Source organism: Phycodurus eques, chromosome 9, assembly GCF_024500275.1.
Source record: "Phycodurus eques isolate BA_2022a chromosome 9, UOR_Pequ_1.1, whole genome shotgun sequence".
Classification (NCBI taxonomy): Eukaryota; Metazoa; Chordata; class Actinopteri; order Syngnathiformes; family Syngnathidae; genus Phycodurus; species Phycodurus eques.
In genome coordinates, this window is record NC_084533.1 from 17,163,751 (window position 1) to 17,190,158 (window position 26,408).

At 40.5% G+C, this 26,408-nt stretch overlaps 1 protein-coding gene across 1 annotated transcript; it reads left to right on the top strand.

The window, feature by feature from the left end:
* Positions 1-19,343: 19,343 nt before the first annotated feature.
* adrb2a (adrenoceptor beta 2, surface a) lies at positions 19,344-23,599 on the top strand. The gene is made up of 2 exons (XM_061685599.1): positions 19,344-19,496; positions 19,760-23,599. The coding sequence occupies exon 2, from the start codon at positions 19,760-19,762 to the stop codon at positions 21,008-21,010; it is 1,251 nt and encodes a 416-aa protein (XP_061541583.1). The 5' UTR covers positions 19,344-19,496; the 3' UTR covers positions 21,011-23,599.
* Positions 23,600-26,408: the final 2,809 nt, after the last annotated feature.

Here is a 26,408-nt window from a genome sequence, read left to right on the forward strand (position 1 = left end):
ATGATAGCCGGGTAGAACTGGATCAGCATCTTGGTTGGCAGTTTGAACATCCCCTGCTGGACCTTTTTGATGAGGGAGCCAATGTTCAGCTCACACTTGAGGTCCCCGGTGATGGTGGGGCCCAGGAAGTGGAAGGAGTCCACAACTGAGATGGAGGAATCTGTGCAGGTGATGGGGCTTGAGTATCTCCTATGTTTTCTGAGTATTAAACTTCAGGTTGTTGCTGTTGCACCAGAACACCAGCCAGTCCACCGCCCTCCTCCAGGAGGACTCATCGTCATCCAACATAAGCCCAAAGAGGGTAGTGTTGTCCGCAAACTTGACAAACATGAGTTTTGCAGATTGATGGCTGGAGAGGTAGCAGTTAGTTTACAGGGAGAAGAGTCAGGGGAAAGTACACAGCCCTAAGGGGATCTTGTGCTGATGGCCCGAGTGTCTAAGACAGTCATCCCCAGCTGCACATTCTGCTTCAGGTCTGTCAGGAAGTCTGCGATCCAGTTGCAGAGGGAGTCAGGCAGATTGAGCTGGGAGAGCTTGTCCTGGAGTAGAGCTGGGAGGAGGGAGTTAAAGGCAGATCTGAAGTCCACAAACAGTCCAAATGCTGCAGAATGAAGTGGAGCCTCAGGTTGACTAAATCACCTACAGACATGTTGGCTCTGGAGGCAAATTGCAACAGGTTCAGAAGAGGGGAGGTGATTGATTTGAGAGACTTCATGAATACAGACGACAGCGCCACAGTCAATAAATCCTGTAATCCGTGGCTTCTTGGGGGACAGGGACGTTTTTGGAGGATTTGGAGCAGGCTGGTACATGCCATGACTCCGGGGAGGTGTTGAAAATGTCCTTGAAGTCAGCTTCTCCGCACGGTGTCTCAGGGTGTAGGGGGAGACATTGTCAAGTCCGGGGGCTTTGTGGGAGTTCAGCCGTCTGAACAGTTTGTGCACATCCTGCTTGTGGATTGACAAAGTGGATTGGGATTTTTTTTTTATCTTGAATATTTTTGGGGGGATTTGTATTTCAGTTTAAATACATTTATTGAAATTAAACATGAACATGATTAATTAGAACTCAAAAGTGAAGATGTTCTTGGGTATCAACAGGCTGCCAGTAAAATATTTATTTGATATCTGCACATTTACATGCAAAGCACATCTGGTGGGCTCTTGTTTATAAGAAGTATGCCATTAAAAAAATAAATATATATATAGAAGTATTACAAGTCTTCCCTGAAGGATTTGGATTCAAACGTTTCTCCTGAATGAATGAGACCAACAATGGCCAAGAAATACATTTACACTGACCTCATTCTGGGCTTCTAAGCAGTTATGCAATCTGAATTTGCTTCTTCCTCTGATAAGTGCTGAACATTGTGTCTCCTGGCTGCAGAAAAGAAGAACTCAAAGTGAAATCGAGACAGATTATACAAAAAAACACAACTCAGAGTGGCACGGTTTGGATTAAAAATCAACACTTCCTTAAAAAACAAACACATTTTTACTTTTTTTAAATTGTTTCAACGGCAGCCTTAATCAGATGAAGCATGGAAATCAACACTGAAGTCAAATTTGCACTAGGCATACATATAAATATTATGGTAATGTTTTTGATCACATACAATTTGCTGAGGGCCACATTTCATCATGGCAATGAAGTACACAAACCTTTGTTAACCAACTCAGGGCACAAAAACTGTGCATCTGCATGGTTTTGTCTTTGCTTTCCATTCCACTCTTGACTGTGCTGTTTCTATTCATTCTTTAGTTCTACATACTTTGCATGTGCAACATGTAGGGCTCTAGTTTCCTGACCATAATAATAAGAATAAGAATAGACGGGACTTATATAGCGCTTTTCATGATATTCAAAGTCGCTTTACAGAAAAATAAATAAATACAATGTTTTGGCAAATCATAAGTTTTCCAACTCAACATACATGGATAAATACCGAAGACAAAAAAGAAGAAAAACACATGAAATAAAAATAAATAAGTGACTATGGATAGGTAAGGACATTTGAGGGGGGGAAAGAGGTAATTATAAGGGAGTGAGAGTGGTATTGAATAGGTGAGTTTTCAGCAGTTTTTTGAAAGTGTTGAGTGAGGAGGCGTCTTGGATGGTTTGAGGGAGTGTATTCCAGAGAGGAGGGGTGGCGATGGAAAAGGCACTGTCTCCCCAGGTTTTACACTTGGTGTGGGTGGGGGGGGGGGCAGGAGGTTGCCGTCAGCAGAGCGGAGGGTGCGAGTGACGGTGTGGCGATGGAGGAGATCAATCAGGTCGAGCAGGGCCTGTTTATGGAGGGCTTTGTCGGTCGTGAGCAGGAGTGTGAAATTGATTCTCTGGGGCATGGGGAGCCAGTGGAGTTTGTGGAGGACAGGTTTGATCTGGTCGCGGGTCAGGGAGTTGGTGAGCAGCCAGTTTTGGATGCAGTCGAGTTCAATGAGTGTTTTTGATGGTAATCCAAAAAGAGATTGCTGCAGTAGTCCAGGTGAGAGTTAATGAAGGCGTGGATGAGGGTTTCAGCAGCTGATGGTGAAAGCGATGGACAAAGGCTGGCAGAGGTGAAATAAGGCTGTTTTTGGTGATGTGCTTTATGTGCTATTCACATGAAAGGGTTTGGTCCAAGATAATACCAAGACTAGCACAAATCCGGTGCACCGTACACCAGGTTGTCGTAATCTTGCAGACGGCCACAGCGGGTGTATTTACAAAAGGAGGTTTCTGTGCCGGTGGGTGTAAGCCGACCTTATTTGCTGGCAATCAAACAGTGTAATTCATTAATTCCCTTTAAATGATGCGCAATGACTGTCTCAAAAGAAAGAAAGAAATACACGCAAGACGGAGCATTGTCTCTTGGCCGGCGGTGTGCAAAAGACAATGTCATTAAATAAAGGATGAGCTGGATATATACACACACAACTTGAATATGTCCGCCGACCTCATGAATCCCCATCCCCACCCATACACAATCGTTCGTGCATGAGCCCCCCTCCCTCATAATGTTGCTCCATGCTGACCAGTGGGGTGATTTAAGGAATTAAAGATAGGCTAAATATTATGATAGTAATGATGATGTCTTCAATGAAATGCTATTAAGAGGGTTCGGTGTCCGCTGTTCACATATTTAGGAATTAAATAAATCTGATGCATCCCATGCCCACGGAGCTTGTGTATTTGTCTGCCCACTCTGCGAGGAGGCGGTTAGACCCGGATTTGATACTTTCATAGACTGGTGAATTTAAAATGGGATGTCCGCGCTGGTGTGAGCATCATCACAGCTGGCTTTAATCCTCTCCAATCGAAGCGGGTTATTGCATACCCTTTAAAAGCGGCGAAAATTGTCTCACGTAATGGCATAATTTATGCAGAAAAAGGATCAGCGACCCATGCGTGACTGGAGAATTGAACGTTAGCGATATACCCTTATTAAAAAAAGAATACGCTGGTGAAAAATTGCTGGCAACTTAATGTGTCCGCGTACCTCATTGATCTACTGTATATGCCTTCAAACGATCATTCGTTTCCACCACCCACGGCCTCGCCCATGATCTCCATAGCAGCGTGCCGGCCAGTACGTGGATTTGAAAAATATAACAATGAGCGAGCCTTGCGCGAGCATGAAACTCAAGATGCACACCATTTGCTCTCCGGCACAAGTTGCGCAGTCTACGAATATAGAGGCCATGTTTTTTTCCCCCTTCTTAGTAGGCTACAAGTACTGTCGTAGTAAATAAAAAAGGGAAAGTATTTTCTGCATGGAATTTTTTCTTCATTGTGCCAAGTTACCAAAACAGGTTTTGTATAGAGCATAAGTGATGGTAAAAATTTTTACTTTCGTACTCAAATGCATTATCAGTCTGTACTTTTTAACTTTTATTTAAGTACAGGGTTTGAATCAGTACTTCTGCTTTTACTATAGTCTTTTTGTTACACAAGTATCTGTTCTTCTCCTTAAGACAGAGTGTGAGTACGACCTCTACACATACTGTATATTGTATTTATTATTCAAGTCCAGTTGCCACAATTCCAAATAGTTAACATACTTCCTCTTGTGACTGTAGTGTATAAGAAGTTGGGAATTAAATAAACACTGGCAGTATTAACTATCAACAGTGGGATGACAACTATACAGTACATGAATAGATAATGGTGTGCCTATAGGGCCTATTTGGTTTTGCAGAGGCTATGAAGAGCAGTATTTGTTCGACTAAACTGATTCCGTAATGTGTCTGGATATTTTTGTGCATTTATGTTGGCATTTCCTATTTTGGCAAACAACTAACTCTTTAGTGTGCTGTGTGTAATAGATGTGTTTTCCATGTTTGGGAGTTGTCACTCTGCAGATACACAACACCGTTTTTACACAGGAAATGACCCATGTCGAAGTATCAGACCAAAAGATCACTGTCCTGCTTTCATCAGTCGAAAGAGAGGAAACGGCAACTTTTACTGCCAGACTGCAAATGAATAACAGTGCTGACCTGTAGGAAACTCTTGTTTCCTCTGGTTAATATGACCAAATAATCAACTGAAATAGTGCACATAGTCGGTTTACATTAAGTTATACAAATTCAGAATGTTCAGTAATTTTACCTCAGCGTACCTCACTAGAGCTACTATCAATGAGAATGTACACACAACAGGCGGGGATAGATGTATGAGGTCCGTGGACATATATAAGTAGCCCGCGGATATCACCAGCTCATTCAAAACGTGATTACGTTGCCTGTTGCCACATCAGGCAAGGGCACTGACAATTCTCCAGTCACACACAGATCACTGTGTCCTCTCTCACATATAGAGACGTCTCCATGATGCGAGACTATAGCACAGCTTTTAAAGGAAATCAAAGATGGTGCTTTAATTGGGCAGTACCAGCCCTGACGTCCCATTTTTAAATGCATTTGAGTTACGCCGATCCACCAATTTACCAAAACTGGATCTAGCCCGCCTCCTCGTAAAGTTACGGCAAGCACAGACCTGGAATTGCGCTAGTCATGAAAATAGAGCCCTTTATCTCAACAATTCACTACTACATTGTTTTCAGTCTTTGAACATTTTCAGCAATTATCTTCAAACATCCATCTGTCCATTTTCTTTACCGCTTATCCTCACCAGAGTCGCGGGCTGCTGGAGCCTATTTCAGCTATCTTCGGGCAAGAGGCGGGGTACACCCTGAACTGGTTGCCAGCCAATTGCAGGGCACATATAAACAAACAACCATTTGCACTCACATTCACACCTACAGGCAATTTAGAGTCTTCAATCAACCGACCAATGCATGTTTTTGGGATCTGGGAGGAAACCGGAGTGCCCGGAGAAAACCCACGCAGGCATGGGGAGAACATGCAAACTCCACACAGGCGGGGCTGGGGATTGAACCCCGGTCCTCAAAACTGTGAGGTAGACGCTCTAACCAGTCGACCACCCATTCAGTCCACCCAAGTACATAGTCAGCTGCAGCTTTCACCCTACAATCTCAAAAACCTGAGCAAAAACTTGTTGCTTGAATGCTTTTTTTTTTTTTTAAAAAGAATTAAAACAAAAACAGGACTTTTGTCCTTAATGTGCAAATAAAAACACGCCACACACTATGACAGAAACAATGGTGAAAGGACATTGAAAGTTTTGCATTCCTCACAGCTCTGGCTGACTATATTAACAAAATATTGTATTTTATCCATTCCTATATTACAAAACCAAATAAATTCCATATCATGACAATGTGATCGTACAGAGTTTTAACTAAAGGCATTCTGGTACAAATAATAATTTTCCTAGTAATCAATTTGTACAATTATGTACTGTATCAGAATCAGAATCAGAATCATCTTTATTTGCCAAGTAGGTCCAAAACACACAAGGAATATGTCTCCGGTAGTTGGAGCCGCTCTAGTACAACAGACAGTCAATTTACAAAACACTTAGGAGACATAAAGACATTGACAAAAAACAATTGTGCAAAAAGATGCAGAGTCCTCTAGCACTTAGAGCAGTTCGAATGACTAATATTGCAATAGTCCGGTGCAATGACCATTGTGCAAAGGGCGCTGAGACTTCAAGGAGTGTATGCGGTTTAAAGGGACAAGTAGTGCGATCATCTGGGACAATGTTGGTTGTGCAAATGTTACAGATACTCCTCAATCAGTGTGCAAATGGAGCAGATGCTACTCTGGCATGAGTGGCCAGTATATGCAAATAGTGCAGCATGGCGAGACAACTACAGTGAGTGCACGAGTAATACATAATTGGCCCCACAGAAATGTGACAACGAACTCAAGTCAAAAAATTGACAAAAGAACTACTGGAAAAAAAAACACATTCACTCCCATTTATGTAGTGTCCCTTTGTTTTGGGCGGGACGGTGGTCGACTGGTTAGCGCGTCTGCCTCACAGTTCTGAGGACCGGGGTTCCATCCCCAGCCCAGCCTGTGTTGAGTTTGCATGTTCTCCCCGTGCTTGCTTGGGTTTTCTCCAGGCACTCCGGTTTCCTCCCACATCCCAAAAACATGCCTGGTAGGTTAATTGACAACTCTAAATTGCCCGTAGGTGTGAATGTGAGTGTGAGTGGTTGTTTGTTTGTATGTGCCCTGCGATTGGCTGGCAACCAGTTCAGGGTGTACCCCGCCTCCTGCCCGATGATAGCTGGGATAGGCTCCAGCATGCCCGCGAACCTAGTGAGGAGAAGCGGCTCGGAAAATGGATGGATGTTTGAACATATTTTGGATTTCAATATTTAATTGAAACAGAGTCAGAATTATGCATACATGCTCAAATATATACTGACACCCCACAAATATCTGGCTTAATGTCCCTAAACAAATTTCAACCTGGGAGATAACTTCAGCAATCAACATGCTTCTGCTATAATTGTAGCTGGGTATTTCACCACTCTTCTAAGGGTTAGGGTTAACTAACCCTAACCCTATTTAAGTTGGTTGGCTTCCTTTCCAGCTTTTAAGCATAATCCACTCATGAATCAATGGGGTTGATTTGGAAAGCCCAATCCAGAAGCTTAATGGTGCTTTATCCATTCCCAAAGCACTTATAATGTGTGTTTGAGATCATTGTGGCTGGAGGGTGTAAAACAGCACCAGAACATGATGCTACCACCACCATGCTTGACAGTTGGTACAGTGTTGTTACGTTTGAAAGCCTCACTTTGACTCCTCCAAACAAGGCTGGACTGGAACAAAAAAAAATAGGCTCTGGCATTTTTGGCTTAGACCGGCCCCTCATAATTAGTAGAGCACAACCGACTAGTACTTCATGTATGTGTTTAGTGGAAAGACTGTTTTTTACTATTATCCCAAACTAATCTAATTATTGTGGTACAGTCTATATATGTTATGTTCTGTATTTTTATATACTCTCTTCTCTCTCATCTGCTTCCTCAAAACCCTGAGATCTGAAAAACTGGTCACTGGATAATCAAAGCCATAGCCATGTCCCTTCATTAATCTCTTCTTAATCTACTGTGATTTTACTTTGCACTTCAAGTTATTTCTCAATGCACTTGATTGTTGTGGTTTCATTGTGATTTATTTAGCAGCTGTCTGCCTAATCTGCTGTCATTGCACATTGCCCTTTAAATCATTTTACAATGCACTTGAACTCTGCATATCTGCTGTGGTTTTATTGGTGACTTATTTTTTTCACTTTACTTTTTTATTCAAGGACCATCCACTTTTCAAGAGATTAAAGATAGAAATTAGCTATTCGGTATTAGCTATTGTATATTTACATTTTTACAATGATTTATCAATATATTTATTAATATACCCTCATGCCCTATTTATCAATATACCCTGTTCCTTTTTTTTTTTAAAGAAAAACTTAAAACGTAACCTTCAAACTAGACAGAAAGTGAGGTAGATAGTCTTACAATTTATTAAGTGGTCAATTGAAACATAATTTTAAAAAAATAACATTTTTAAAAATTCAAAATTAAGATAGTTGGAACTGCCTGGAAAAACTGCAACATCCTAAACCACTGAAACACATATAATATATAATCCACTCATACTTGCTATTACAGTTTATATCTTTGGGTTCTATCGAGTTCTACTCTGGATCTTAAAAGTTACAATTTGATTTTTTGATAATAATCGCAAAAAGCACATTGTCATGCATGACATCAATCAAGTTAACTAAAAACAAAGGGCTGGACTTGGCTTCGGGCATGCTTATAACTAAATACATAATAGCAGTATCATATTTTAAAATTATTAGAAATTTACAGTTGATCATTACTTTAGAAATCTATTGCCTAATGATTGTGGAAAGCAATTAAGCAATTAAGTAAATTTACTCAACACCTATAGTTCAACCTCCTTATGTATATTCTGTTTCAAGCATTATGTATCATCCATCCATCCATCCATCCTCTGTACCGAACTATCAGCAGTTGAGTGTCTATTGTTAACTCCACTACTTCTGTTTGCTCTGTTGTTCAATTGAATCTTTTATCTCTTTTCTTGAAATCATCTGTAATAAGTATTTTCTGAATGTCCCTGATATGGCTGTTCAGGTTTCATGTTAAAAAGTTTCACAGAAACTGCAAGGGTTTTGAAATAGCCCGTTCTTTGATATTCCTTTCTTTGACTTCCTCGGAATTTCCCACTCTGCTGCCTATTGGTCGAGCCAACGAGTGCCATCAAATAAATCTTTTTTATGCTGGCAAAGACAAACGACCAGCAGCGATCAATCAATCGGGGTGAATGTCAATGAAATCAAATTTATGCTCCCAATTCTTATTTTAAAAAAAATCATTGAATATGTATGCTTCACCCTGAGAAAGAACTGGAAACATTTATAATTAAAAGACCCAAATATATGACATTCAGAACCAGGATGAGTATATGTAAACTTCTGACCCGAACTGTATGTCCATTGTTAAAAAATCCATGGTCAGTACTGGACACTGGCCTTGCTGGTAAACAGGAGTAGGGTATAACTAACTATTCAATGGGGAACTCTTGTTAACACATTTACCAAAAGATGAAGATTCTTGTTGAAGACAAGCATTTATTTTTTTATGTCCAAGTAAGCATTGCAAGTGGTTGTTAAAAAAAAATTCTTTAACACCACATTCAGTGAAGGAGAGAAAAGAATTGGAAGTTTCTTGGTGTTCAAAAGACATCCCCCTCCACACAATCATTTTTATACAGTTCCTAAAGATAAGCCATACACACCACCTCTGTCATTCAGCACAGCATCCTGTCCTGACATTAACATTCTATTATTGTGCCTTAATCATCTGCCGGAAATTCTCTTCAAGCAAAATGGGAAATTGTTGCTGTGATTCTCATCTGCGCTGATGTACAAAACCTTCACCGTTTTGCAGAACTCCTGCTTCTCACGCAACTGACTTCTGCGTGCGCTGTTAAAGCTGCATTTCCGATTCAAGAAGCTGCTCTTGCTTTATTTGATCAAAATCGCAGACAGGTGCATGAATCACTGGCTGCCGTGGCCCATTGAAAAGACAAATGACACAAGACTCAATTCTCAAGGCTGACTGCTGATCAGGTGGTACCGATTCTCTACAAAGTGGTCATTTAGGTCTGGCTACAGTTTGTACTGATATTTCTCCGTATTCTTGATATAAGTTTTACCTTCAAAGCTAATATTTGTAGTGGTGATGCGTCATAGCAATAAATTTGAGCACATCCAGAAAGCACATTCCTATGCCAAGACTTACAACCACCAATATTACAGTCCATTATACAGTTGATGGATGCACACTTTCAATAAAATGGAAATATTGTTATGGCTGCTACTGTGTCATTCTTTCATCAGACATACAGCTAGCAGTCAAACCCTGTCATGACTGTGTCACTAATAACGTTTTAAGCACTGCACTGTATTAGAAAGAGAAAGAGGTATTAAAATTAAATTCCAACATTAGTTTTTGTGAGTTTAAATCATCATCATGCATGACATAATTTTATCACAAAAGAAATCTGGGCACTATTATATCATGGCATTCTATTATTTTTATTAAAAAAAAGGTAATCCATCAATCAGTGTAATCACAGAGCAGAAAACACAACAACAGGAAGTAAAACAAGCGTATATGTGGAAAGAGAAGTGAAACAGCAAATGATAGAACAACATGTCTGAAAGTTTGTAGCAGTCACAATCAGTATGGATCACTATATATATATATATATATATATATATATATAATTCCGGTACGTCTATGCCAAACTTGAGACAGCTCACAAGGTAAACGGCTGGTTGCACTTTTCCACTGATGGTGTTTAGCGTTTATTTAACTTTTCTAACCAACCGATGATGACACAAAAAAAGGCTCAATATTGAGCTAAATCTTCACCGTAGCAACTTTACATCACAATGAATCGAGATAAAATAATGTTGTCTCACAGTATCACAAACACTAACCTTGTGCCTCATTGGTGGGTAATGAAAGGAATAAAAATGTTATAGCATTTGGTTGTATAAAAAACAAACAAATTCATTATAATGTTGGTAATATAGTTCAAAACAACCACCCCACATTTTCGCTTCATCCCCATTAGTTGTCATCAATTCCCAAAGCATATTTACAAAATTCTTCAGCTTAAAGTTCACATTGAAAGTTTCTTGAACCTTCCCAGAAATTTTCCAACCCTGTACATTGACTATTACAAGGATATCCATCCATCCATTTTCTGAGCCGCTTCTCCTCACTAGGGTCGCTGGCGTGCTGGAGCCTATTACAAGGATATGTGCTATAAAAAAAAAAAATTAAAAACAGGTGACTGCTTAGCGTGCTGATAATTTTACAGTAGTGTATATCACTGTGTAACAGTGTCCCAATTAGCTGTGGAGGTCAACGGCTGTGCATGAAAGCTGTGTCAGCATATGGAGGTCTCGCAGGAAGCACTGCTCTGGATTTGCCAACAATTAAATGAAATGACATGAAAATGAAATAGTACGGCTGAATTAACTTCATAAAAATTTTAAGAGTACGCAAAACAAAGGCCATCCTTTATAGTGGTGAATTACAAATGTTTATGTAATATCTTGTCTGTGAAAACGGTTTGTTAGCATTTGAAAAAGATGTACTGTAACGATGTTGTGTTTTGCAGGTGGTGGAGAACAAGTGGATTTGAAAGTATGTGGGCGCTCAATGCGCTGAAAAAATAATACTTCACTGACGGTGACACTCTGGTTTTACCAGCTGTATTGTTTTGTTTTGTTTGCTATGCACATAAATGCATTGAATTCACCACCCCCGAGCAAGTACATTCTATGCACACGTTTTTGTTCCTGATTATTGTGATTCTACTGTATACATGTATTGATACCATGATTCAGTCTAAAATAGGCCAGTAAAGGCAGAGCAAAAATGTCACCATCAATTTAGCAATGGTGATGATAAATGTAGTGAAAGTAATGAAAGTATTCACATGTGCTGTTACTTTTGTGATTCTGAGTTGCCCGTTGCTCATTATGGTTATAGGTACCATGCATCTTACAACGCATTACCTCTCATTTCAAAGAAATAATGGGATTTCCAGCAGTCTGTGGCCAATTTCATACTTCAAAAATTGGGTCACGGCTTGTGAACAATAGGAAAATGCTGGTCCCAGGGTGACAACAGTTGAGAACAACTGATCTGGAGGCCTCTGACTTTAAAAAAAAATAAAATAAATAAATATATATATATACATACAATTTTGGGCTTTCTTCATCATAATGTTTTGCATGATGTGTTGCATATGATTTGCATTGTGTTTCCATCATGTCCGCCCTGATATACTGTACTGCATGAGTGATTGTTTAATAAGCTAACCAAAGCCTCTCCAGAATTATTACTGACTGACTCATGAAGATCTTATCTCTAGTGGCTGCTTAGTCCCGTCGCACTCTCAGAGAAAAAGTCCTCTTCAGTTTCTAAGTTCCAGCTCATGGCTTCAGAGTACTGAAGCAATTTTAGGACTGTATCTATTGTCTCCTGGTGGGCAATCAACAGAAAAGATCTGTATTTTAACTCAGTCACCATGGTTGAGGTTCAAAGGTTGGCCAAGAACAGACGGGCAATTGTTTCCTTAACTGGTAAAGTTGAGCCAGCCTTGTTTACCCGTAAATCATCGCTGAAGCGGGTTAGCGACATTCCCGCTTGTTTCAGTCATGCAGATTAGCTTGGCAATAGAGAAGCATAGCAGACAATATTTTTGCTCTCTTGTGGCAAGTGGAGGGAGACACTATAACTTTATTATCTAGGGGATCAAAGTAAAATGTGTTATAACAAGAACTTTGCTAAGACTAATCACTAATATCCATCCATGCATTTTCTGAGCCGCTTCTCCTCACTAGGGTCGTGGGCGTCCTGGAGCCTATCCCAGCTATCATCGGGCAGGAGGCGGGGTACACCCTGAACTGGTTGCCAGCCAATCACAGGGCACATACAAACAAACAACCTTCGCACTCACATTCACACCTACGGCAATTTAGAGTCCCCAGTTAATGCATGTTTTTTGGGATGTGGGAGGAAACCGGAGTGCCTGGAGAAAACCCACGCAGGCACAGGGAGAACATGCAAACTCCACACAGGCGGGGCAGGGGGTTGAACCCCACTCCTCAGAACTGTGAGGCTGATGCTCTAACCAGTCGTCCACCGTGCCGCCCCTGTACTAATATATCGCAGTTAATTAAGTGGTGTATATATTACACTTTCAGTTTTGATTAATGAGGATATAAAAGTATAATTGTGTAAGCAAAAAGCTCAGGTTTTTTTTCTAGGGGTCTTTCTTCTTTATATGGTCATCTGCTCAGGGTAGGGCAACCCAAAACACAAACCAATATTATTGTTCACATAAATGTTGAATAATCTTGACAACTCCAGATTTGGTCTACAGTTGCTGATATTTCTTTGCCCCATCCCTCTGTTGGGGAGTTCAAGAAAAGGCAGCTCTTCTTTTATTCATATTTCTATTTAATATGACCATCAGCGTGACTGCCTATGGTCTTTAAATGAGACAACACAATTGGAATTTAAATGGAAGTTCAAATGAAGCTGAGACCGAAGAGCATAAACAACTTTTCATGCTGAGGAAATGTCTAGACAGATTAGAGTTAGGAGAATTTATTTATTTATATGTTTATATTGGGTAAACTATGTCCCGCCATGAGTCCGCAGGGGTATTTTTTTTCTGATTGAAATCAGAGAACCCATTGAGATTTTATCCGCAAAAGATTAAAAAATATATATTCTCAAGCCTGATAATACGTCAAATATGTGAGGGTGGATCAATAAAGACCAGAACGAGTTCCATGAGACTAATCATTTGTTGGCCAACGCAAAAAAGTTCAAAAAAAAGGATGTTACTGTGCATTGGCATGGACACTTTTCTGTAAATTCATGTTCTGTCGCAAAATATTTGTAAACAAATCACAATGACAACAGCAAAGAGGAGCGGAAAAAAACAAAGTCTGACGAAGTGCCGTCAAACCCGTTCTTTTCAAAACAGTGCCACACTGCTGGGAAGTGAACACATACAGTAAATGAATGAATGTGTGCATGGCCGAAGTCAAAAACAAAGGGCAACAGCAAAGTAAAGTGGGATTTAATATGATCAACTTTGTCCCATTATCACCCCTCCCAAGCACCTGCGATCACGACACTTTCATGGCAGTATTAGGCCATCACAGCAATGTTTAAAGGTAAGTTTAAGTGAACGGACATTTATTTAGAATAATTGTATGGGGTACTGGGTGTTTTTTGGCCACGAAAAACAGTGATTCAAATTAACGGAAAAACGGCTTTAACGGACGACTTTCACACAAGAAATATAATAATAATAATAACAATAATAATAATTTAAAAGTGCCATATTTTACCAAACCAGCCTTTTGTAGTATTTGGGATGTAATAGTGGCTCTCTGGTGCTTCAGTAAACATGTGAAATAGGAATTAAAATAGTCCACGCATTCCTGAGTTCCAGACGTTTTTCTTCCTAGAGGCCTGTATCAGGTCATTTGAATTTCTCGAGCTTGTCTACGTCACTAGCGAAGATCTCCACCTTCCCTTTCCGCTCCCTGTCAACATAACAAACCCACACTCTCACAAGTGGGTCTTCTATAAGGAGACAACCAATCAGAGGAAAGGGGAGGTCTTAGCCAAATATGGTCAAAGCGGATACCAAAACTAGGTCAAACAAAAGTAGCTGTCAGAGGGGCCTTTGCTGAACACTAGTATGACAAAACCGAGGTGTTTTTTTTTTTAATGAAATTGACACTTTTATACTACGTCCATGTTAGAGAGTCACTCTATGGAGGTCATAAATAGCAAAGATATGGGACCTTTAAATTAATAAGCAAGTCAATAAATAAATAAACAAAGCAGTATCCATCCATCCATCCATTTTCTGAGCCGCTTCTCCTCACTAGGGTCACGGGCGTGCTGGAGCCTATCCCAGCTGTCATCGGGCAGGAGGCGGGGTACACCCTGAACTGGTTGCCAGCCAATCGCAGGGAACATAGAAACAAACAACCATTCACACTCACAGTCACACCAACAGGCAATTTTAGAGTCTCCAATTAATGCATGTTTTTGGGATGTGGGAGGAAACCGGAGTGCCCGGAGAAAACCCACGCAGGCACGGGGAGAACATGCAAACTCCACACAAGCGGGGCCAGGGATTGAACCCGGGTCCTCAGAACTGTGAGGCTGACGCTCTAACCAGTCGGTCACCGTGCCGCCACAAAGCAGTATTTTCGAATTAAAATATACAACAGCTCCCTTCACATTGATTTTTTGGCATACAGGAGGTCCAGTTTTATTCCCTCTTGTTGCACAGTCTACATGTAGTGTGAAGTTGACTTTGAGTCTCCACTGACCAGTATGAGGGCGCCGTGATGCTAAAATTGTAATCTTATGATGTCACCCACGTTGGCTGCAGGAGCTGAAGTTTGAATGTAAACAAACAACTGCAGGTTTTTTTTTTAACAGCCGTTAGTTTGTCCGTTGGCAAGTAGCACACATGCAAATGGAAAGGTTCAAATCTCCTGTCCCATTTAGTTCTCTCTCTCACTTTACATCATTTTAGCCCCGAGTATCATCCCTCTCCATATCTCCTCCGGGCTGCATCCCTCGCCGGCTCCATGTTGGGCCGAAGGTCCTCACAATTTGTAGCATCATAAACAAACGCAGAGGGAAAAAAAGTCCAATAGCACTGATGTCCTCCACTAAAAAATATATCACAGCTAAAATAATGTAATAATACAAATGGTTTAGCACAATACAAAAATAATAAAGGGTGAAAAGTAAAATGAAAGAGAAAGTTAACAAAAATGTTGTAACGAGCTGCAGATTCACAGAAGCAGTACCAATATTCTTTACCAAAAAATGTCACAACTAAAACTGCAAATCGTGCAAAAGAGTTCAGCACAGTGCAAAACCAATAGTAAATGGTAAAAAAGGTGGGAAAATAGAAATAAAGAAATAAGTTAGTTAGCTGTTGTAAACTGTAGGATATAAACAAAATAATCCATCGATCCATTTTCAACACCATTTATCCTGGTTAGGCTGGAGCCTATCCTAGCTGACTTCAGGTGAAAGGCGGTCTACACCCTGAACTGGTCGCCAGTCAGTCACAGGGCACAAAAAAAATGCATACATAATACACTATAATGCCTAAACCCTACACTATAATGCCTAAACCCTAACCCAGGTTTAAATCCGGCCTCGCCTGTGTGGAGTTTGCATGTTCTCTTCGTGCCAGCATGGGCTTTCTGTGGATACTCCAGTTTTGTCCCACAGCCCAAAAACATGCATGGTAGACCATACGGTCTAGTATATGTAACTTTGCGGAGACTGCTGCTTGTGTTTTATTTCCAGCTTTTTGTGAAGTTTGCATTTTTGATTTTAAGAGAAAGAATGCAATCATATCAATTTCCAGTTGACAACCAGCATATGGTGTTAGTAGAAATAATTAGGGGGCTATACTACCCAATTACAGTTGAAAATTGTGAATCAACCAATTTTACATGAGCAATATTTTTTTTTTGCTTTTTCAGGCCACCGTGTACGCACAGCATTACAAACACGGAATTTGTGGTCGTTGATTGTCATACACCACTTGTCATAGTGGATGAGAACAGTCCCTCAGGAGCCTTAAAGATCAAATCCTGTTAATGGTTTTTGGTCTGGATTAATCCCAAGACGACTGTATTTGTTCTGACTAATCAAATTAGAAACAGATTTGGCCAAATACTGAATGGACTGTGACTGATTAGTCATTGGTAAATGTTTTTTATGTGACAGTTTGTTTGCATTTTATCTCTAAAATAATGCATCACATGCTTTTGTCAGTTTTTTGTTTTGTTTGGTTTTTTTAAATTGTGACCTCTATTGGACACAAAAAAGGCAATGCAATTATTTGATTACCATGCCTTTGTATAAAGGGAAAAAACAATTGCACAATTTCTGGCCCAGACTGGCATAATGACAACTATTTGCTAAATTTAGTTCATTTTATTTGTTTTAACCGGCTTCAATTTACTTTGCTGACTTCAGCTAAAATTGTTTGTATTGGTTCTCTCATGGTCTTAGAGTAGAGAGTCAACATGAGAACGAAGAGTGGTAGAGAGTTTTGAGGCCCTTACATTTCCTCTCATTTCCCCGAAGGAATAACGGCCCCCAGTATTGTTCTTCACACAGTACAGGAAAAATCTCGCAATGGGGAGGTGCAAGGTGAAGACTGGGTCATCAAAGCAACACCACAACTACTATGGGACACAAAAAAATTTAATCAAGGAATTGTACACAGCAGCATAGCAGGTGACAGGGTGGTGTTCAAATGAAATGTTCAAGACCGTGCCGAAGACAGACTCATTTTCCCATCTTTTAAGTGTAAAGGTGACGTGACTCCCTTGCAAATGACAGGATGCAAGAAGATAAATATCACAAACTGAGGAAACCAGTCATGATTAATCAAAAGTGCAGACTCCTTTTGCAAAACAACAGGACTTCCAACAAGCAGAACCTACTGTACATTCACTTTTTAAATGGAAGGCATTTCATTCTTGCAAACAGAGCAAGAGACTGTGTTAGGCCTGTAATCTTTTTCATTAATCCAGTTTTGAATATGCACAAACAAACACTTTGTCTTTTTAGCAGACACTATACAGTACATGTACAGGATACCATGATTGTTGTACAGTGCAAAGATGATAATTGCAAATGGCTATTAGAGGTTACTCTGAATAATTTATACTTTAAGGGATGGTACATTTACATAAATACATATGTAAAGTCTTTTGATTTAATATAACCATTACATGTGAATAATCAGTGTAAGATGATTATCTATCTATCTGTCTATCTATCTATCTATCTATCTATCTATCTATCTATCTATCTATCTATCTATCTATCTATCTATCTATCTATCTATCTATCTATCTATCTATCTATCTATCTATCTATCTATCTATTTAAGTTATCAAGGGATAGATAAAAAGTTAAGTACATTGAGTACAATGTTGCTCAATAAATAAATTTTCAAATTTCTAACATTCATTGGCTAATTAAAGGACTCGATCAGAGCAACTCTGACTTGACACATGAATGGGAAGAACAACTTGGACTTGATTGGATCTCTGTCTGCGTCACAAGTCATATGGACCTCTCCAAGAGCTCATTGTGAGGCACAGGGGTGAAGAACAGCGCCTGTGGCACCAGCACATGGACCTCCATGAAGCATCATTAATTGCCGGTGTGGGACAAAATGTTATTCACAGACATAAGTACCGTGTATAGAAGGCTTCTTTGTTAATTAATGTTATATAAATGCCATGGCCAAACTGCACCCTCCCCCCCTAGCCAAAAAAATAAAAATAACAAAATAAAGAAGTATAGTATAAATTAAACAGTTTATCCAATAATGTGTGCATTTGTGTGCATATGAAGGTGTCGCAGCAAGACATTTTTGGAGAAGTAATTTTTTTGCGATGGCCTATTGAAGAGTTATACTTAATTCAGTTAAGAACAACATGACAACCCTCTAAATTCACATTTGGATACATTGCAGCATGACTGTTGTATTCTGATCATCAAATACAAGACCTGATGTGGATCATTTGATTACTTACTCAGTAAATCCAGTTTCTAATCCTAAAATCCACACTTAAAGGCCAGTACTGTATCTACTCTATGTGCACTTGTTATACTTAACATTGTAATGAGAGCATCCTGGAAATATTTAAACCCTACAGGCTATTGTCTTTTCTTGTGACTTTTTTGTTTTTTATTTGTAGATGGATAGAGAGCTAGTGTGCTGGAGCCTATCCCAGCAATCTTTGGGCGGGAGGCGGGGTACGCCCTGAATTGGTTGCCAGCCAATCGCAGGGCACATATAAACAAACAACCATTCAAACTCACATTCACACCTACGGGCAAAGTTCTGGAGTGAGTGGGCTGTAGCTGTGCATGTGATTTTAGAGCTGGCTGGGTTTCTGCGTAAAAGAACAGCAGCAGTGTGAGCCAGTGTGCTCTCATGCACCCCCTTCAGTGTGGCAGAGTATTGTTTGCCTCACCTCATTCTCTTTTATCTGCAGTTATGTGCAATCATCAGGACTAAATACAGTATATGACTTGCAGATGTTAAATACATTAGCCTGACTTGGAATGCGTGTGTTAAAGGCGTCTGAAAACAATATAATGAAGATGTGAAGAGAGATGGAGACAGATGGAAACAATGTATGTTTTTTCGGAAATGCACACTTCCTTCCTTTTAGTGCAGTAAAGAAGTCTGTGTCCATAAATTATTGAGCAGTGGTGCCGAACTCTCCAATTGAACAAACAGCTGTCTTTATTTAAATTTTTCTGCAACAGCATCCCTTATCTAAATGTGCAGTAAGCGCATAGTAAATACAATCAATGAGCATGTGTTTTGCGGGGGAAATTGGCAGTGATAATATTGTTGGTTGAACTTACCTGTTTGATCGCATGTGTGTGCAATTTCTTCCCCAAACTTAGAGCCAAAGTCTCAACTGTGTTAAGCACATACGGACTCCAAGCCCTCCAAAATAATCACAATAAGCAACACATTCCATCCATTGTAAAATGATGCAACAAAACAATTGATTGCTAATTGTAATTTGCCAGAATAATAACATTTAGTTTTGATAATTTAAAGTATTTACAGTTATGGGTTGGCAGCTTATGTCTCATGCAGTCACAGCTGCAGGGACAATGTGTTCAAACTCTCTGGAGCTCTCAGGTCCCGCTTTGCTTGCTCCCTGATTGGCTGAGCCCTGACCGTGATGTCATCAGTGCATGTTATAAGGGCTCTGACAAATAGCCTGAGAGACACATGAGAAGCAGCACCGCTGAACTGGGTGCAGACAGAGTGAGACGCCAGGAGTAGAAGAGAAAGCAGTGCATAGAAAGAAAGACGTGGCGCTGAAGTTTTTTTTTTTTTAAATAAAGTCATCAATCGGTGACTTTTCTTCCAGGAGGAAGTAAGGGAAGGAAACCACCGGTGGAGGTCTGTACTCTTATTTTATGGTCAACTTGTTAAATAGGCTTTAAAGCTGGCCTTGCTGAGGCTTTGCGGGATTGGAGAGTGTTTTTTTGGTGTAATTTGGGTGTAATTTAACTAACTGCGGACATGTGGCTGTGCATTTCTCGCTTTGCTCGCTTTGTTTTAAGGGGTTCTCTTGTATATATAACTTCTATTTAAATTATCCTGGTCTCATCAGGCCACTATTAAAATAGTAGTTTTAATGGAGTTGTGTCACTTCTCTTCAGATGGAAAGTCCAAGCCTCCCACTGAACCTCAATGTGAGCGCAGAGATGATCAACTCTTCTTCAGATCTAACCAAAAGTGAAGAGGGATTCAGTGAGGCCACAATGATTCTGCTGGGCATGATCATGTCATCGCTCATCCTCTGTATTGTTTTCGGCAACATCCTGGTCATAACGGCGATCGGCCGCTTCCAGCGTCTCCAAAATGTCACCAACTGCTTCATCACCTCCCTGGCTTGTGCCGACCTGGTCATGGGTCTCATCGTGGTCCCTTTTGGTGCTTGTTACATCATCTTCAATAACTGGCACTTTGGTAGTTTCTGGTGTGAGTTCTGGACGGCCACTGATGTGCTCTGTGTGACCGCGAGCATTGAGACCTTGTGTGTCATTGCCATAGACCGTTACTTGGCCATTAGCTCTCCCTTCCGCTACCAGACTATGCTGACAAAGTGTAAGGCTCGAATTGTGGTGGTGCTGGTGTGGGTCATCGCCGCCTTGATATCTTTCCTGCCCATACACATGAAGTGGTGGATATCTGATGATAAGCAAGCGAAAGAGTGCATCGAGGATAGCAGCTGCTGTGAATTCTACACCAACATGGCTTATGCCATCACGTCCTCAATCATCTCTTTCTACATCCCCTTGGTCATCATGGTGTTTGTCTATAGCCGAGTTTTCCAGGAGGCCAAGCGCCAGCTCAAAAAGATTGACCAAAGCATGGGGCGCTTTCACAACAGCGACAAAATCAAACCTTTGGACGCCAACATCGGGCGCGGGCAGAAGAAGGTGAAGTTTTGTCTACGGGAACACAAAGCCCTAAAGACGCTGGGCATCATCATGGGGATCTTCACTCTGTGCTGGCTGCCCTTTTTTCTGCTTAATGTGGTGGTTGCCATATGGAAGGTGGAAGATATTGACCTCACTTTTAGGATCCTCAACTGGATAGGCTACGCAAACTCAGCCTTCAATCCGCTCATTTACTGCCGGAGCCCAGAGTTTCGCTACGCATTTAAGGAAATCCTCTGCCTCAAAAGGAACCACATCTCCAAAGCGGGACCTATGAACGGATACATCTACGATAGACACAGCTGGCAGAGCGAACAGCAGGGTCGGACTAAAGGCAACTCGGAAGACAGCGATGCCAACGAGGGTTGTTTGGAGCAAGACGCCTGTGTTGACAGTGCTGAGGACAGAGTGGTGGACTCCAATGGGAACTGCAGCAAAGACCTCCCAATTGTAGCGGCTGTACTTTAAACTACGAGACTTTTACCCAAAGGGCACCTTTAATGTTTACACTGCTGACATGCACCCATTGCCTTTGGCAGGTAAGGCCAGTCAGGCAGCATGGAGGCATAGGATTCTGTTTTAAGGAAACTATATTTTTCATGTAACAGATATAGTGTTGGCAGATTTTACTCATTCGTTCTGTTGATATTACATCTACCTCACCACATTGTCTTGAATGTGTGCTTGAACATTTGCATTGCTACAACATGATAGCAGAGACGCTATCCTCAATTTAAAAACCGAGGCCTCTCTGTCAATAAGGATGTATTGTAGATTTATCAGACTAGATTGTTTATTTGTGAAACTTTCCAAAACCATTCCATCTTAATTTTGCCTTCATTGAGTTTGCTCTATTTCATGACAATGCGATAGATGAACAAAAGGTATGGGAACATTCTCCTTCAGCTGTTTTGTGAGGCCCCCGTTATGCCTGATCTCCCTTTTACAGCCTGCTCCTTGGGAGGTTGTGTAGCAGATTGCGCCACTGATAAATAACAGTTATCTCCGTCTCGCCGGTGCGAGCTGTGCAACGCCTGGGGCCATTCTCTGATGGCTTTGTGATAAAACCTGCACATTTGTCGAGCAACCAGCAATTGCATTATCAGCACTAATGTTTCCTAATAAGCATACTGTTTTAAATGCTTTCTGCAGCTTTCAAGCTGAGCAAGCAATTAATTACCTTCATTGCACTGGTTCATTTGAATGTAATACCCAATGGATGTGTTTTTTTTAAATGCTGTTTTTGAATGAAAGTACTGTGTTTACAACATAAGTGTGTGTGTGTGTGTGTGTCTCTATCTGTGTCTTTGTGTATGCCTGTGTGTACGTATGCACATAGCCCAGTGGGTGGGAAAAGCCAAGACATAAGCGGAGATGTAGTTTGTACTAATCATATCAAAGACAAGAGACAACCAGTCCACGTTTGTAACTTCGGTGACATTTTCCAGACTTCTCTTAACCTACATATGTATATATGTAGTGCCATGAAATAATCCAGAAGAGGCTCGGCACAGTGTTCTTCTTCTTGGTGTGTCTGTCTCCAGGAAGTGCCCCAAATCCAGCTGAGCCCTGCCCAATAAACAAGAGTAAATCCATTATCTCCACTGTCAAGCAACAGGATCTGATCTCCTCCCTTAAAACAACACAGCTGCATAAAGTTCCCTGTTTGAATGCTGCCATCACACGAAGGACCAATTTGATAATGAGTCTTACGCGGACAAGTTTTAAAAAAATAAATCTCACATTCTTAGCCTAAATTGCTTTGAGTGAAGGGGGTCTCTTGAGTCAGGTTGGGTTATCTTACTTTGATCGCAGTGACAGTTTGCTAAACGTTGCCAAAGATGGCTGAGGAAGGAACACCATCAGTGTTAGTGACCTGTGTTTTTGTGGACGTAGCCTTAGTCTCGATGAACTTTGTATCTCTATGCACTGTATTGCTCAGTTCAATCTAGCCCAGCGATGCATAGGGAATTGACGCAAGTGTGGGGTCATCGTACGTCAATGTGTGTGAAGTGGGGAAAAAAAAGCTTTTCAGTCATATTTTTCCTTCCCTGTTTTTCTTCTTCATGGATTTATTACAAAGTAAATTCAAGGGTTGAGTGTCATAAAAAATACTCCCCAGATGTCATTTCACTGTACAGGTACTATGTCAAAAGTAACAAACAAGAAACGAGTTCATGATTCCTGACTACGTTTATATTTATTCACACACACTATGAACTATAAAGCTTTAACTGTGTAGTTTTCAGGTTCATACAAAACGGAGCGTACATTTTTTCGATGGATTTAAAACAAATGTTATTTTGCATGCTATATCTGTCTTTGTGCTGATGTCCTGTTGCTATTTTTTTCCAAGTGATCTGTTTAGTCCTATTGATGGAGGCTTTGAAGTACAGTCAGTAGTATATCCACACTGCTCCCTCCTGGCAGTGCCCTCTCCTTGCACCTCAACTCTGACTCCTGAATGGTTACTCTTCATGTGCACACAAAATGATTGTTATATTCAGTTGCAATTACATGAAAAGCAATCATGACAACATTCTAAGTCTGGATATTAAAAGTGAATTAAGAGTGTTAAATGTAGTTGGTTAAGCATCCTTATACTGTGGTGTGTATCATGCCAAAAAATGGTCACTCAGTAAGGCATTGGACTTCAATTAAAAGAGAAATGATGGCATATGTATGACTATGTATGCAGACTGTAGAACTGCAAAACATTTTGTAAAATTTTAAGCTTGGAATGGACATCAAAACTCATTCAATAGTGAATCTATTCACATTACCTGAATGTTAACATGATTTTGCATATGTCATTTTGAAAAATGATTGTCTGGTGTACTGCTGTAACTCATTGATGTGTGAATTACTAATACCATATGCTTTAATCACTGTGTGAAAAGTGGCCGTTCGCGCAGCTCATTGTTTACTAGATGTTTTTCAACTCCTTCACGCACAAGTTTGTTGCTGGTATACATCTGTTGAATAATGTGATGTTCTGTGATATTTATAAAAAGCTGGAGCTATTGTGTTAAAATAAATTATTTACGTGTTGCCTGTAAGGTCCTCATTTTGTGATCATTAAATTACCCAACAAAAGAGGTGTAGTTTTCTGTGGTCTTCTTAAATGCAATTTTTTCGTATCTGCGAGTGAGTGTAATTGGACAGAAGGAAAATTGAAGCTAGACACATAAAAATTGGGTGAGGTTATGTTCTTTTCAAGATTTCCCATATTTTCGTAAATGGCATCTGTTTGACTCTGATACAAAAAAAGTCTCAGTTAATGAGTACATCATTTACACTTACCGATCACAATATTACAGTAGGTCAATATGCACAATCTATTAAGGGCCAGTGAAAGAAACATATCCCTTTACAAAGATATTAATGCTCAACTTGGACACCAACACAGAGGGGTATTTGTGCTATTTTGTATGTTATAACAGATATTACTGTGGTTGTAGGTCTCAACGGTGTATATTTTTTCTAATATTTCCCTTCTATTCAAGGTTACCATACGTGTATATATGACCATATACAACAAACCACAACCAGAATAAGAAACATGTCTTTAAACAAATTATAATAAGATAAAAATGAAACCTTCTTGGCTGGTGTCCGAGCATGATTATCTTATATCGTATAATTAGTTTTAAGAAGCTGACTTTTGATCCACATCTGCATCAGATCTCATTAGATTGTGCATTTTTTCTTATGAGTGACAGGTGTCCAAAAACCAACCCAATACACTTAAGATTTGTATTTACCTGAATACTAGTGTCCATCCATGTTTATATAATCTTCATGTGGATTGTGTGAGGCCTAAAATACAGTACACTCATCCATCCATTTTCTGGACTGTTTAGCCTCATAGGGCTGGAGCCCTATGCCAGCTGACTATAGGTGAGAGGCAGGATACACCATGGACTGGTCGATAGCTAATCGTTGAGCACATATAGAAAAACAACCATTCAACCTCACATTCACACCTAAGGACAATTTAGAGTCTGCAATTAACCTAACATGAATGGTTTTGGAATGTGGGATGAAGCCGGAGTACATGTATAAAACCAATGCAAGCAAGGAGAGAACATGCAAACTCCTCACATCAGCTGTACTGTATTCTAATTCTTCAGATGGTGATACCAGCAGCAGAAAAAAATACATCCATCCATCCATCCATGTTCTGAGCTGCTTATCCACACTAGGGTCGCGGGAGTGCTGGAGCCTATCCCAGCTATCAACGGGCAGGAGGCGGGGTACACCCTGAACTGGTTGCCAGCCAATCGCAGGGGACATTTAAACAAACAACCATTCGCACTCACATGCACACCTACGGGCAATTTAGAGTTGTCAATTAACCTACCACACATGTTTTTGCAATGTGGGAGGAAACCGGAGTGCCCGGAGAAAACCCACGCAGGCACGGGGAGAACATGCAAACTCCACACAGTAGAATTTACTATTATATATATATATATATATATATATATATATATATATATATATATATATATATATATATATATAGGGCGGCACGGTGGCCGACTGGTTAGAGCGTCAGCCTCACAGTTCTGAGAAGAAAAAGAAGAAAAAGAAGAAGAATCACCTTTTATTGTCATGAACATGCATGCATGTACACGAAATTTGTTCTCTGCATTTTACCCATCACAGTCATCACAGTGAATACATACAATCATACAATCCCTGGGTTCAATCCCCGGCCCCTGTGTGGAGTTTGCATTAGACTCTAAATTGCCCGTAGGTGTGAATGTGAGTGCGAATGGTTGTTTGTTTGTATGTGCCCTGCGATTGGCTGGCAACCAGTTCAGGGTGTACCCCGCCTCCTGCCCGATGATAGCTGGGATAGGCTCCAGGACGCCCGCGACCCTAGTGAGGAAAAGCGGCTCAGAAAATGGATGGATGGAAGGATGGATGGGGTGGCACGGTGGCCGACTGGTTAGAGCGTCAGCCTCACAGTTCTGAGGACCCGGGTTCAATCCCTGGCCCCGCCTGTGTGGAGTTTGCATGTTCTCCCCGTGCCTGCGTGGGTTTTCTCCGGGCACTCTGGTTTCCTCCCACATCCCAAAAACATGCATTAATTGGAGACTCTAAATTGCCCGTAGGTGTGCATGTGAGTGCGACTGTTTGTTTGTTTGTATGTGCCCTGCGATTGGCTGGCAACCAGTTCAGGGTGTACCCCGCCTCCTGCCCGATGACAGCTGGGATAGGCTGCAGCACTCCCGCGACCCGAGTGAGGAGAAGCGGCTCAGAAAATGGATGGATGGATGGAAGGATATATATATATATTTATTCTCTGAAAGAGACTATTCTTCATATGCCACTGAGTACAATCTTCTTCTATGACAGGACACAGACTGCACATTGTGAAATATCTGTTAAATGCTTTGTGTCTTTATCATTTATCTTCAATGTTAGCGCCCAAACTAGTCACTGCGCACGACCTGACAGCTGAGATGAACGACTCCATGTCATAAAAACATCATTCCTCATTCCGTCAATTACAAAGAGCCGTGCGAGGTGTTTTGCTTTTTATTGTCATTACCAGTATTTATCTGTGATGTTAGGCCTCCAAAGGCTGAACCTTAGCCTTTTGGATAAGGACAATTGGATTATAGGTCCAGCTTCTTGTGAGCCTGCATAGGATCAACAATAGAAAACAGGGATTGATAGAAGAATGAATGGATGTCATAAATTGATTGATATTATTATTACTCATTAATAATTCCTTCCTACTTATGGTTGTTTGAAAGCCATAACATAACATGCATCTATTTCCAAAACATCATCAAACACACTTTGCTATAACTGTAAATGTGCAGTAGCATCAGTCTTAAAACAGTCACAT

What these genes read in the sequence shown, in the direction of transcription:
- adrb2a (XM_061685599.1), top strand. Translation starts at nt 19,760, where the DNA reads ATGGAAAGTCCAAGCCTCCCACTGAACCTCAATGTGAGCGCAGAGATG.